Source organism: Leptonychotes weddellii, chromosome 5, assembly GCF_054177405.1.
Source record: "Leptonychotes weddellii isolate Sample4059 chromosome 5, ASM5417740v2, whole genome shotgun sequence".
NCBI classification, from domain to species: Eukaryota; Metazoa; Chordata; class Mammalia; order Carnivora; family Phocidae; genus Leptonychotes; species Leptonychotes weddellii.
This window is the reverse complement of record NC_138373.1, coordinates 46,966,028-46,978,835: the sequence shown is the minus strand read 5'-3', so window position 1 is coordinate 46,978,835 and position 12,808 is coordinate 46,966,028. Positions and strand designations below refer to the sequence as shown.

Here is a 12,808-nt window from a genome sequence, read left to right as displayed (position 1 = left end):
TGAGAGAGAGAGACACAGCGAGAGAGGGAACACAAGCAGGGATAGTGGGAGAGGGAGAAGCAGGCTTCCCGCCGAGCAGGGAGCCCGATGCGGGGCTCGATCCCAGGACCCCGGGATCATGACCTGAGCTGAAGGCAGACGCTTAACGACTGAGCCACCCAGGCGCCCCGCATTGCAAGAGAATTTTGCAGTGGGGGAGAGATTGGGCTCAACTCTGAACAGCATGGGCAAGAGGAATTTATAGTCAAGGAGCAGGGTGAGGACCCGTGGGTGGAAAATTACTAAGAGGAAATAACAGGGGTGGGGGGGATTCTGGCGAAACCGACCTAACAGGATTCTTGCTAAAGGCAGGCCAGGGGGTGGGGGTGGGATGATCAGACATCACCTGGGGGATGGGGGGGTGGGGAACCCAATTAGATTATTGAGGGTGGGGGAGGGAATCTTGCTAAAACGGGATTTTACAAGGGAGCTGTAGATGGGCCTAGCTAGAAGTTTCAGGAGCCTGACTAAAGTTTGGTCAAACAAAGAATCTTTATCCCGATTCAACCCATTACGCCAGCTAGTTACAATCTTTGGGGGCAGGGCTGCTAAATGTGTATTTTTTAACAAGGGTCCACCAGGTAAAGCAATCCAGGAGAACCATCCTTTAGTTGGGAGCCCGTAGGACCTGAAAACTCAGGGAAGAAGGCTCCCAGTGGAATGGGGCTCTGATGGCTCCACGGGGGAGGACTCAGGAAAAGGCTGGGGGGAGAAAAGCAGACTGGGGGGAAGCACAGAGAGCCATGCATTTAGGGCAAAGAAGGGGGGTGGAGAGATCCAGTAGGTTATCGGGCCCCAAGGTTGGAGACGGAATCCATAGGAATGAAGGCATCCCTAGCTTAGTGAAGAGTCTACAGCCTCTGCCCAGAAGAATTTGACTCCAGTTGTTGTGGAGCTGCTAAGAGCTCCACACCCGGGGTGGGGGGTGCTGGGGGAGGAAGGAGTAGGTTTTGAGGATGCTGGCCTCCCGCAGACTCCACAGGGATCAGCCTCCAGCTCGCCCAGCCATTCCATTAGGAAGCCCCGCCGGGCTCTGTCCAAGGTCTCCTTCACTTTCATCCTGAACTCCTCTTCCTGGTTAATCCCGCCTCGTTCCGAGGCTTTAAACTCCATTTACATGCTGATGATCCCACATTTGCATCTCAGACTCAAGAGCCCACCCCTCACCCCAACTGCCAAGCCCTAGTTTGACCAATTGCATTCAGCCTAGAATATCTGGCAGGTGCCTGAAATTGAACATTTCCAAAGCTGAACTCGCCCCTAAACTTGTTTGCCTTCCCATAGTTGCTATTTCAGTTAGCATTACTACACACCCGGTCCCCCAAAACTAGAAATCTGGGGGTCATCTTATGCTCCTTCCTCCAACCCCATATTAAATCCCCTCAACTCTTTTGTCTACAGTCCTGCTGCTTCGTTTCCATTCCCCTCAACTCCAGTCTTGACTATTACAATTACCTCCTAATTAGAGATACGGCCCGGTTTTCCCCCCTGGGGAGGGCATCCTCCCAGATCTGGTACAGCCTTTTTTTACGAGCTCAACTTGTAAAAAACAAATCTGCCAAACTCTGCTGACTATGGCATAAATACCAAACTCCCCAGCATGACACATCATCTTCAGGTAGGGCCCTACTCACCTTGCCTCTAGTCCCCCCAATCTTTTTTTTTCAAGTTGTGACTTTTCTTGCCAAAAAACCCCCTCACAAACAAAACCAAAACCCCACAAGAACTCACAAAATTAATGTCAAAAGGGAGGATGGGAGGAAAGATACTGCATCCTCTTTCCCTGATTCGGGAGGTCTGGAGGGTTGCCTGGGGATTGTGTATACAGGCATCTTCCCAGGTGATTCAGAGGCAGATCCAGCTTTGCCAAACACAGGGTCGTGCCATTCTTACAGAAGTCCAACAACTCACATCAGAGAATCCAGGCTACTCTGTGCTTTCCTAACTTACTGTAGAGGTACCGAGAAAAAAAAACAGCGGAAAAGCCTGCATCAGGCGGTCTGCTAGGTTACATCACTTCTGTATCCTCACCGAGAATAAGACCCTAAGAAATCCTCAAGCAGAAATTTTAAGAATGAAAAGGGCATCTGCATAGCCTGCAAACCTGACACACAACCTAAAGCCTCTTTCGGTGACCAAAAACATTCCTGCCCCCCCAAATCCATTTAGAAAATGCTGAACCACCCTAGAAAAGTTTGGTCGGCGTTCCTCCACACTCCTTGGTTTTGAGGGAAGCCCTAAAAGACGTAGTATTGGGAAAGCGTTTTTGCTTTATTTTAATCAGCAATGCATTAAAGAGTCGAAAACCTGAAGAAAGCACTTTCACATGCGGAAGCTCTTCTATCAGTGTTAATTCAAACACACACAGTATTAGGCTGCCATGTTTACTTGGACATGTGAAGAGCAAACAATGTAACCGAGGAACCTTGAGCTCGGACTCCCTACCAAGCACGTTGAACATTCAAGCAACTTTGCGGGACGGCGGCACATCCACTAAGGCTCACGTTAGCTCCCGAGCCCAGGCTAAACAATAGAAAGGAGAGACGACAGAAGTCATTACTAATCACACGCGCCGTTTATGTTTTAAAAATCTTTTCTCGTGGCAGAGGCGGCTTTTCCTCTGCTCCTACTCTTTTTCAAAGTGTTTCCACGGTCATTGTCTCCCAGCACGAAACGACCGCGGCGCTCGGGGAGCAGGTACTGCGTCCCGCAGGGGTGTAGCTTGGTGGAGCCCGGCCAGGTTTTGGAAAACATTCCCGGCCCTTCCGGCGGGTCGAGGAAAAGTAGGTGGTGGCCCGGGCGCCAAAGGCAGCTGCCAATGCAACTCGCAACTTTTGAAATCAATCCTTTTTGCATCATGCAACGGATGCCACCGCTCCTCGGGTTTGCAACCCCCCACCCCTCCCCCGAGACCAATCATTGCCGCGCTCGGGCCTGCACATCGCCCCCGCCCCCTTCCCGGGCCGCACGCAGCCACCGAGCCGCTCCGGCCGCGGCCCGCCGCCTCTTAAAGGGCGGTAGCCGGCCCTTAAAGGCCCCTCGCGCGCGGCGCACGGCGGAGCGCGGCGGCCCGGTTCCCGGCAGGGGCCCGCCGAGCCAGGCCGAGCCCCCGCGGTGCCCAGGCGCGGCCCGGGCCCTCCCGCCCTCCGCGCCGCCGCCGCCGGGAGCGGCATTTTTATTCAGGCGACGCTTAAGGGAGCCCGGCCGCGCCCGGTGCATTGTGGGAGCGCCGGAGTCCCGTTTTCGGGAGGAGGAGGAGGGCGCAAAGCGAACCGGTAAGCGCCTGGCTTGGGGAGGGGGGGGCGCGACGCCAGGCTTAAAGGGGAATATTCGTCCGCAGGCCCATGGCGGCCGTGCAGATCCCCCTCCGGGCCGCCCGGGCCCGCCGGGAGCCGTGCACGGCCGGCGCTCTCCAGCGCTGCCTGGAGAGGGGCAGAGCCAGGGCTTGGTGGGGCCGCTTTAAAAAAGAAGCACCGCCCGCGCCGCCGCCGCCGCCGCCGCCGCGCGGAGCCGGGGAAGGAGGGAGGGAGGAAAGGGCGGGGGAGGAGTGGAGGGGGAGGGCGGCGGCGGCGACGCAAGGGTTAATTTTTTCGCCCGCCGACATTTTTGTGCGGCGGCGGCGGCGGCGGCCCGCGCGCGCGGCGGGGAGAACCCAGCCCGGTCTCCGGGCGCGGCGCGCGGCGTCTCCGGGGCCCTCCCCGCCCCCACGCGCGCGCCCTCCGGCCCGCGGGCGCCGCCTGACCCTGGGCGCCCGGGCCGAGCCGGCCCCGTGGGCCGGGATCCCGCCGCGCTCGCGCCCGCCCCGCCGCGGCCGGTTGGCCGTGCGCGCCTCGCGCCCTCCCTGCCGTTCCCGCCGCCGCCGCCGGGAGAGCGGGCGGGCATGGCCCAGCCGGTGGCGGCGCCGCGCTGCCTCCGCCCGGCCGCGGCCAGCCCGCCGCGCCGCGCCGCACAAAGAGCCGAGGCCCGGTCTGCCTTTAAAGGCGGCAGCCTGAGACTTAAGGTGTCCCCGCGTGCCGGCCTCCGCGCTCCAGCTGCCTCCTGGACGCGTGCTGCATGGAGAGCGCCCGGCCCCCGCGCGCCGGGCCGGGAGTCCACCCCTTTGTTTATATTCTGGGCTTAGGGGCTTGCGGGTAGGGAGGTAGGTACGGGGCTGCGGCTGCACCCTCTCCCGTCCCCGCTTACCGTGCTCCCCGAGCTGTGCGGCCCGCCTGGCGCACTCGGTTAAAAAAAAAAAAAAAAATTAAGGTGGCCGAGAAGGAAAGGGTTAACCGTTGTCTTTAAATATTCATATCATTGTTTTAAAGGTGTAAACATGCGGCTTCTGGGTTGGAGCGGACTACCTCTTATTATGCAAATGTACTCCCCCCCATTAATTACGATTTCCCCAAGAACCCCCCCCCCATTTTCGCTCATCCACCCTCCAAAAACTAAGTTTTCAAGGTTCGGATGTGAGTGTGGGATGTGTGTCCCTCGTTCCAGTTCGAATTTTAAAACTCCTGAGTGCTTTCTGGACTTAAGGTGTTTTAAACTTTTTTCCTCTTAAAAATCTGGGAAAATATAAATAATGTTTAAAAGGAAGTTAGTCCCTCAAATTCCCCGCCTCTTTTTGGGGGGGGAAGGGTAGGGTTGGAGGTAGGAAAATAACTGGATGCCTCGTGAGTTGGATTTTTTTCCCCCCTGGTAGGAGTGAGGCGATGTTAAGTGCGAGGCGTTTTGTGAGCAAAGGACTTGTTTTGTTCCAAACTCTTCCAAGTCAAAGTGCTACTGGACTTTTCCTAACTCTAAAATGGCTTCAGAATTCCCCTCTGGTATTTTGCTTTGCTCTCCTGCCACCCTCCTTTTGGACAGGTTGATTTCTTGGAATCTTGGAAGGTTTACTCCTGCACAGTTGTAGGTTTCAAACCGAATGATTGCTCACCCCAAACATGTTTTTGTAAGGACAGTTTGGATCACTGCCTAAACTCGGGCTTTGTGAGATTTATTTCAGTTATTTTGTGAGTGTGTGTGTGAGAAAGATTTATTTTAAATGAGTGATGTGCTTCCCAGGAGATCGGAAACTCTATAAATGGGAATTATGTTCTTAATCATAAATTTTATAGGGGAAACTAACTCTAAAACTTGGGGTGTTTGTAATTCTATGCCCAATAAAATATCAGTCTGGAGGTTTGTAAACCCTGGGAGCACATATAAGATTCTGGTTTAACCTCTGAGACTTCAGATTTAGAAGGGTTTGCCCTCCTAGAAACTTCCAGTGGTACCAAGTACCATAAATGCCAGTGATTTAGTACAGTTTAATTTCTCATTTTAGTTCTGCAATGAAACCGTAATGAGCAGGGGAAAGCATATTTATTTTGTCGGTGTGTGTGTACTGGTTTGTTGGGCGGGATGTTTGCTTTCTAGGAAAAAGCACTGCATTAAAACATTAGAGAACTTTGCACTGCTCTCTTGGAGAAAATTAATCTTGCTGTGTTAAACAGCCATTCCACTTTTCGAGTTGTGTTCTTTAGTGAGGCTTCCTTAGTTTTGGATCATGTTGTACTTTTGGCCCAGAGTGAAAACAGGCTTTTCTAAAATTGAATTGAGCATCATGAAGAATTTCATCAAGTGCATTTCCATCAGCATCCTTTTCCTGCAGAGTGTCTGTCTAATGGGCATTTTATTTTTCTATGTGAGATAGCAGAAGATATTAAAAGGCTTTCCAGAGAAGTCCCTTTAGCCAAGCCTTCTAATCTCTAAACCGTAGTGCTTCTAGGTTGACAGATGAAGTGACTAGAAGTTTTCTCATAATGCTGGCTGCCAGAAGAACCTTTGGGACCTACTGCTCAAGATGGTCTTGTGTCATGTGTCAGTTGGCCCATAGTGCCTTCTTCAGGGGAGGTGTCCTGGCTGCCCCTCAGAGCCACAGTTACGGCAACACAGATGTCAGGTCTTCTTCAGTAGAAGATGTCTGTGATGGTACAGTCACTTTTTAAAAATGATTCAATCTGGCTTATGCATCACTGTAATGAACTGTTACGGCCTCCGATCACCCTATGCCTGTGGTCTGGGTGATTTCAGCTCTTCTCACACTTACTTGTCACTGTTCTGTATTCACTTGATTCTTAGCAAGTAGTGGTGAGAATTTTTTTAATGGTGTCTTTGTGTTTTGGCGCTACCTAGGTGGATCTGTAAAGAAACCAACTGCTAGGAGAGGGAGGGGAGGAGCCCAGCTGTGAGGTGTGTGCGCCCCAGAACCATGTCTACGCGGGAGTCCTTTAACCCGGAAAGTTATGAGTTGGACAAGAGCTTCCGGCTAACCAGATTCACTGAACTGAAGGGCACTGGCTGCAAAGTGCCCCAAGATGTCCTGCAGAAATTGCTGGAATCCTTACAAGAGAACCACTTCCAAGAAGATGAGCAATTTCTGGGAGCAGTTATGCCAAGGCTTGGTATGTGAACCATTATTTCTTTTATACTTCCCCAAAGTAGAGCATCTTGGCTGCGATTGTAGTCAGTGAGTCAAAAGCCAAACTTCTGTCCTCCCGTGGTGCCTTTTTCAAAAAGCAAAGCAACGATAAGTATTGTATTATTGTAACTTATTTGGAGGAAGTACTTGAAAAGCATCAAGAAATGTGCTCTTGCCATTTTTAAACTATTAAGTGTGCAGTTGAGACAATTCTATTACAGTAAGAGAATTTTTTACTAAATTGAATTTTGTAGTTAGCTGAGGATTAAGCAGAAACTCCTTTATGCCTCTGTCCTAAAATTTTCCTTAAAACACTTGCATTCCCTTCTTTGCCTTAGGAAAGGTAGTGCTTACCTGTCATTGTGCAGCGCTTAGAGGGCAGTGATGGGGTGGGGGGAGACTCCTGGGTTCCTCTGCAGTATGCACTGTTTGATGAGCTCTGCTAGGGAGGAGGTTCTAGAAGACTGGACTGAATGTGTGGCTGACCCTAGGACGTCATCTGGCACGGAGAGTGTGGTTTTTTTTTTTTTCTTTACTAAATTCCTGATGTTTTAGTGGTTTGCCTCTTCCCAAACACAGAGCTCAGAAAGAAATTCTAGCCTGTTGGGATATTGTTTGTTAGCTTTTATTGTCTGGTGCGTTAAGGACGTGGCATAAGACCGTGCTCACTTGGCTTTCTGAGTGTTTGGTGTGTATTCTAGGAGTTTGAATGTTTGGTAGTTACGGTGTGTGACCCGATCAGCTTTCTTACATAAGGTTTTCATTCTGTTCATTTTCACCCATTGTTTGATTGTGCAGTTCTGTCTTAACAACATTCTGTCTCACAACCCAGGATGCTCCTTTCTTCCCTGATATGTAAAGGAGCTATAAAAGCAGAGCTGCTTTGGTTGGAGGAGAGGAAACTTCACACCCCACACTCTAAGGGCCTCAGGGCTGGCTCCCAGGAGCTCAGTTCGAAAACCAGCTTCATCTAGCTGATGTCTAAGCATGGAGAAATGCCACGTGAATGGGTTGGATTAGATGTTGTCTTGTCAAGAAATAAGAATGTACTGAGAAAGCTGTCCGATAACACTGTCAAGAGAAATAAGCTGCCAAATGGGCAAAACCAAATGCAATAAAAGCCTCATGGATATAGTAGTAATTCCTCTTTATAACTTCCCCCATTGACCTTATGAGCATGCTATGCACTGTTAAGCACTTTGAAAATGGGTCAGTTCATTGCTCTTCCCTCTGCCCCATGATGCGCAGGAAGGCAGGGTAACCCATCCCGTGTCACTTGGCGAGGGTCAGGACCTGGAATCCATGTTTTCTGATTCCTCCCCGCACCATACCGTTTGTCACCCTGTTTCTAAGTCCAACATGTTTGCAGTGAGAATAGAGGCTGCAAGGTACAACCCAGCAGTGGCAAAGGGGACAGATGGGGATAGTAAGCGGAGAGGCAGAAGAAAGCTGGTAGAAGAATACTAGTGCAAAGGAGTATAGTCTCCTAGGGCTTTGGGGAAGCATTTGGAAGCCAGGAACCTTTCCCAGAAAAAGGCCCACTCATGAAATTGAGCATTCCTGGCATTCTCCAGGGGCAGAAGGACCCCAGGTTACAAGCAAATGGGTGCTGAAGGAAGCATATTAAAACCTCGTCCAGAAGTGGTAACATCTAGATAGCCAAAGCTTTGCTTTGGAATCAGATCTAGATTCTTGTCCGGACACAGCCACTAAGGAGTCACTAATGTTAATATGAGCGACAGTGTACCAGTCTTCAGAATGAGATAATCATACTTACTGTTTCTAAGTGTTGGAAGTACCGGAAATTATGTGTGTGTGTATATGTACCGTGTGTATCTTTACCCAGATAGACACATAATATATACACACCAGTGTGTTTATCTGTTTTTAAACTATTTTTCTAAACGAGTGACAGATTTCCTGGATCCTAAGATGGTAACAGTTGTTAAATGTACATGTGTTGATTAGATGTATTCTCACTAAAGAAATGTTAAAATAAGTGTTTCTTGTCTGAGACGTAAGAGCTATCAAGTACTGATCACTGCCGGCAAGTGGTGGTAGTATGATCATTGGGTTCTTCTGCTTGATGGATGGTTTCAGTCTTGCTGAAAACCCAGAATTCCCCACCACCCACTGGTAATTAGATATAACACTGCTTGGTCTGGTATTTGAGGCTTCCCCCCCGCCGCCCCCCCGTGGTATTTTCGTCTGTTACCACCTGCCCTCTCCCTGGACTGTCCCTCCCTCTCAACTTGATCCTCTGGTTTTTTAAGGCCAGTGGCTCATCTCAGATGTGCCCTCTCTCCCCCAGTCACTATGGACCGGTGCTGTATGAGAGAAATACCATGTGAGCCACACATGTAATTTCAAATTTCCTAGAGCGTTGGGTGCAATTAATTCTAACATATTTTACTTAATCCTAAAAACCTCATTTAAAAACGTAATTGATATAAAATACTGCTAATGAAATGTTGGGTTTTTTGGTAAACATGCTCAAGAGTCATCAGTTAAAATGCTCTGATGATACATATAAATAGAAATTAAATCCTTCACAAGTCAAATTTATTTAATTCAAATTTGGATTAACCAGAATAGAAACTTTTTTTTAACAAAAAGATTTTATTTAGTTAGTTGAGAGAGAGACAGAGCACGAACAGAGGGAAGGGCACAGGGAGAGGGAAAAGCGGGCTCCCCACTGAGCAGGGAGCCTGAAGCGGGACTCCATCCCAGGACCGGGGGATCATGACCTGAGCAGATGCTTCACCAACTGAGCCACCCAGGCGCCCTGATGAGAAACATTTAAAGCTAACATTCAGCAGCTATGTCTGGTCTCTTTCAGGAGGCCTGTGGTTTATACATGAAAACCCCAAAGAAAACTGTATTTTGCTCTTTCCTGAAGCAAACAGTAATATCCTCAGAATGACCTGTTGGGTCAATTTAGGGAGACTCAGTATGAGTAAAATTGTGGTTCTTGCCCTTTCCACTTAAGCGCTGAAAAGCAGTTGTCAGGTGAAGTTTCTGGGAGGTGTGTACGTATGTCGTTTAGATGAATTATCATACGTGTTCCCACCTGATGCACATGGACACTCATGACCTGGGCAGTGTGCTTCGTTGTCACACACCCGTGAGACTTGCCATCCGGACACCGCCTTGCCATCTTGTGTGGTGGAAAATCAGCCCGCCTTCACAAAGTCTGTGGCTTTTTATTAAACTCGGTTTTTATTTTTGCTTTGATAATAATGGATCAAGGCCTGGGAAAATAAGGTGCCCCTGTGACGCGGCCTCTCGTGGGTATTTTGGCGTTGTGGTGCTGAGATCGTTGTACTGCAGCAATTTTACTCAAGCAGAATATGAAAGGTGCTCGTATATTCGTCTCAGTGTGATGCAGATATGATTTATTCTTGTTCCGTTTGCAATTCTGAATTATGAGGGTGCCATCCACTTGCTTCCTTTGGTATTTTATCCTGATTTTTTTCTCCACCTTCAGCTGTTGTGCTGCCAAGTTGAAATCCTCATAAGGGGGCAGGTGGGTATCCTTTCGAGAGAGGTGAGGGAAAGCACTCTGTATTCAGCGTGCTTGGTGGGAGGGCCAGTCTGAATTTGAATATGTCCCCATTACAGGTGATTTCCAAAGAAATGTTGCCTATAGTAGCTTAGTTTTGACTATTTCTAAACCGATTTCAGTAAAAGGGAATTATTTCTAATTAGACCATCCATTGTCCATATTATCTTTCTAAATGTTTAGAAACGATTTTTAATAAATTGAACTATTTCCTGCAGGCTTGATAGCATAAGTTAGTAAAGGTGACATTTACAGGTTTTCTGCAAGAGAAATAACGTGGAATTTTAAAGTTTCCTCTTAAAAAATACTTTTGGTAACCTACATACCAGATCCCGCAGATGCTGCAGTGTCTGTCCAAGCTTGATTGGAAACGATGAATACTTGTTCCGACTTTGTCCTTCTCTCTTTCCTTCCTCTCTCTCTCCCTCCCTCCCTCTCTCACTCTCACTTAAGCTTATTTATTTATTTTTAAGTAATCTCTACACCCAACGTGGAGATCGAACTCACGACCCCGAGATCAAGAGTCGCACGCTCAACTGACTGAGCCAGCCAGGCGCCCTCCCCACCTCTGTCATTTTCATTTTTGACTAAAATGGAGAAGTAATAATAACATTTATTATATGTATAAAAGATTTTACAGACTTTTTTTAAAAAAAGATTTTATTTATTTAATTGACACAGAGAGAGAGAGCGTGAGAGGGAACACAAGTAGGGGGAGTGGGAGAGGGAGAAGCAGGCTTCCAGCTGAGCAGGGAGCCTGATGCGGGGCTTGATCCCAGACCCTAGGATCATGACCTGAGCTGAAGGCAGTCGCTTAACCAACTGAGCCACCCAGGTGCCCCAGATTTTACAGACTTTTATTGGGGAAAACAGAAGAACGCCTAAAGATCTACTCGAAAAGTAACTGTAGCTAAGACAACCCAAGTTCCGTTGATGCTTTCTCATCTTTAAAGGAACTCTCTGTGGTGCCAGCAACATGACACAGTAATACAAAGGAAAAATTTCCATCGGAGGCATCATTAAAGTCTAAAAATTGTACCGTATTGAAGTTGAGTCTTCATGACTAACAAATTTTATTCTCACTTTCCATCTTAAGCCAGTTACGTTTCACGTTTATTTCACTTACGGTCTTGATGGGAAACACATTGCTTTGTTGGCAGGGCTCAGTGCTCCATAAGCATCGTGCCCGAAACTGCTCCTCTTTGCAACACTGATGGTATAAAATGAAATGGCTTTTCCTTTTGGTTTTTGGACGCTGACGACTTTCGTCTTTGCAGGCATTGGAATGGATACTTGCGTCATTCCTTTGAGGCATGGCGGTCTCTCTCTGGTTCAAACCACAGATTACATCTATCCTATCGTCGATGACCCTTACATGATGGTGAGTTTGATCCGGGTGTGTGTTTACATCTGGAACTGCTTGTTGGTTGGGTTTGGGGCTGGGGACTTGGCTTTCCTGACACGCCAGTTGTCACCATCCCGCCGCCACTGCCCTGCCTTCTGCCGTTGCAGCCGTTGGGTCTGCCCTGCTCACGCTCAGTCCCGGGCAGAAGGCAGTGGGGGCAGGCACGGGGAGCCCCTCTGCCGCTCTTGTACCTGCGGGTGTGTCTGGGCGCAAACACCTGTTGTGTCCTCAGCACATCTGTTGACGGACATGCTTAGAGTTTTCTTCTTGCCTTCTCTCTCTGACGTTTGTAAACTCCGCATTCCTGTGTTTGAGGCTATGAGGTGTTACGACACTTGGTAGCAGGACTGATTCAAGGGGTTTCCTTCCAGAAACAAACAGCATCTCACCACAGTTAAGCTACTTGACTGTCGATTTCCGACTCTGGTCACTAGGCACCTCAGTGTGTCATGTGTCCCCATGTAGAATGCGTATCTGATCTGCGGCGTTAAGTTCCTGGCTACTGATCACGGCCCTGCCTAGATCTACTTCCAAATTGCCCAGTGCATGGCTACACCAGCAACCTCCTGGTCTGCCCGACTTTAACCCCCTACCCTACCAGACGAGGAGCCGATGAAGAAACGGGGAGCATCATGCTGTTAAGAAATGGGCCTCCCTGGGGCGCCTGGGTGGCTCAGTCGTTAAGCGTCTGCCTTCAGCTCAGGTCATGATCCCAGGGTCCTGGGATCGAGCCCCGCATCGGGCTCCCTGCTCTGTGGGAAGCCTGCTTTTCCCTCTCCCACTCCCCCTGCTTGTGTTCCCTCTCTCACTGTGTCTCTCTCTCTGTCAAATAAATAAATAAATAAACCTTTAAAAAAAAAAAAAAAAAAGAAATGGGCCTCCCTGTGTGCCAGGGCACTGGACTCAAGCCACATGCACAGGGACTTGGGTCCCGAGACAGCTAAGTGTGGGGAGGAGGAAGGTCACCTCTCAGATGCCAGTGACAAGCAGATAGTTGACTAGAAACCTGTCTGGCCCCTGCACTTCTGTTCTCTCCTCTAGAGCAGTACTTCTGAGAGACCACAGGAGCCCCACCTGACCAGGTGGCAGAGGCGGCTAGGACCAGAATTCAGCCTTTAGCCAGCATCTCTCTCTCTCTCTCTTTTTTTTAAGATTTTATTTATTTGACAGAGATAGAGGGAGAGAGCACAAGCCGGGGGAACAGCAGATAGAGGGAGAAGCAGGCTCCCCGCTGAACAAGGAGCCCGATGCGGGACTCCATCCCAGACCCCGGGATCAGGACCTAGCCACCCAGGTGCCTCTAGCCAGCATATCTTTTTTTTTTTTTTAAAGATTTTATTTATTTATTTGTGAGAGA

The 12,808-nt window shown here is 49.2% G+C and overlaps 1 protein-coding gene across 5 annotated transcripts in view; it reads left to right on the top strand.

Annotated features, from left to right (window-relative positions):
* The first annotated feature begins 3,065 nt into the window (after positions 1-3,065).
* The window catches only part of SEPHS1 (selenophosphate synthetase 1), a 30,677-nt gene continuing 20,934 nt past the window's right edge, over positions 3,066-12,808 (top strand). The window contains exons 1-3 of one of the 5 annotated variants that reach the window (XM_081820593.1): positions 3,066-3,314; positions 6,199-6,467; positions 11,324-11,427. In XM_081820593.1, the coding sequence (XP_081676719.1) occupies positions 6,275-6,467; positions 11,324-11,427 (297 nt within the window). In that variant the 5' untranslated portion in view covers positions 3,066-3,314; positions 6,199-6,274. Of the gene's footprint in view, positions 3,315-3,910; positions 4,178-4,220; positions 5,995-6,198; positions 6,468-11,323; positions 11,428-12,808 lie in introns of those variants that run through there. The other 4 variants (XM_081820592.1, XM_081820589.1, XM_081820590.1 and 1 more) reach the window with 4 other exon arrangements.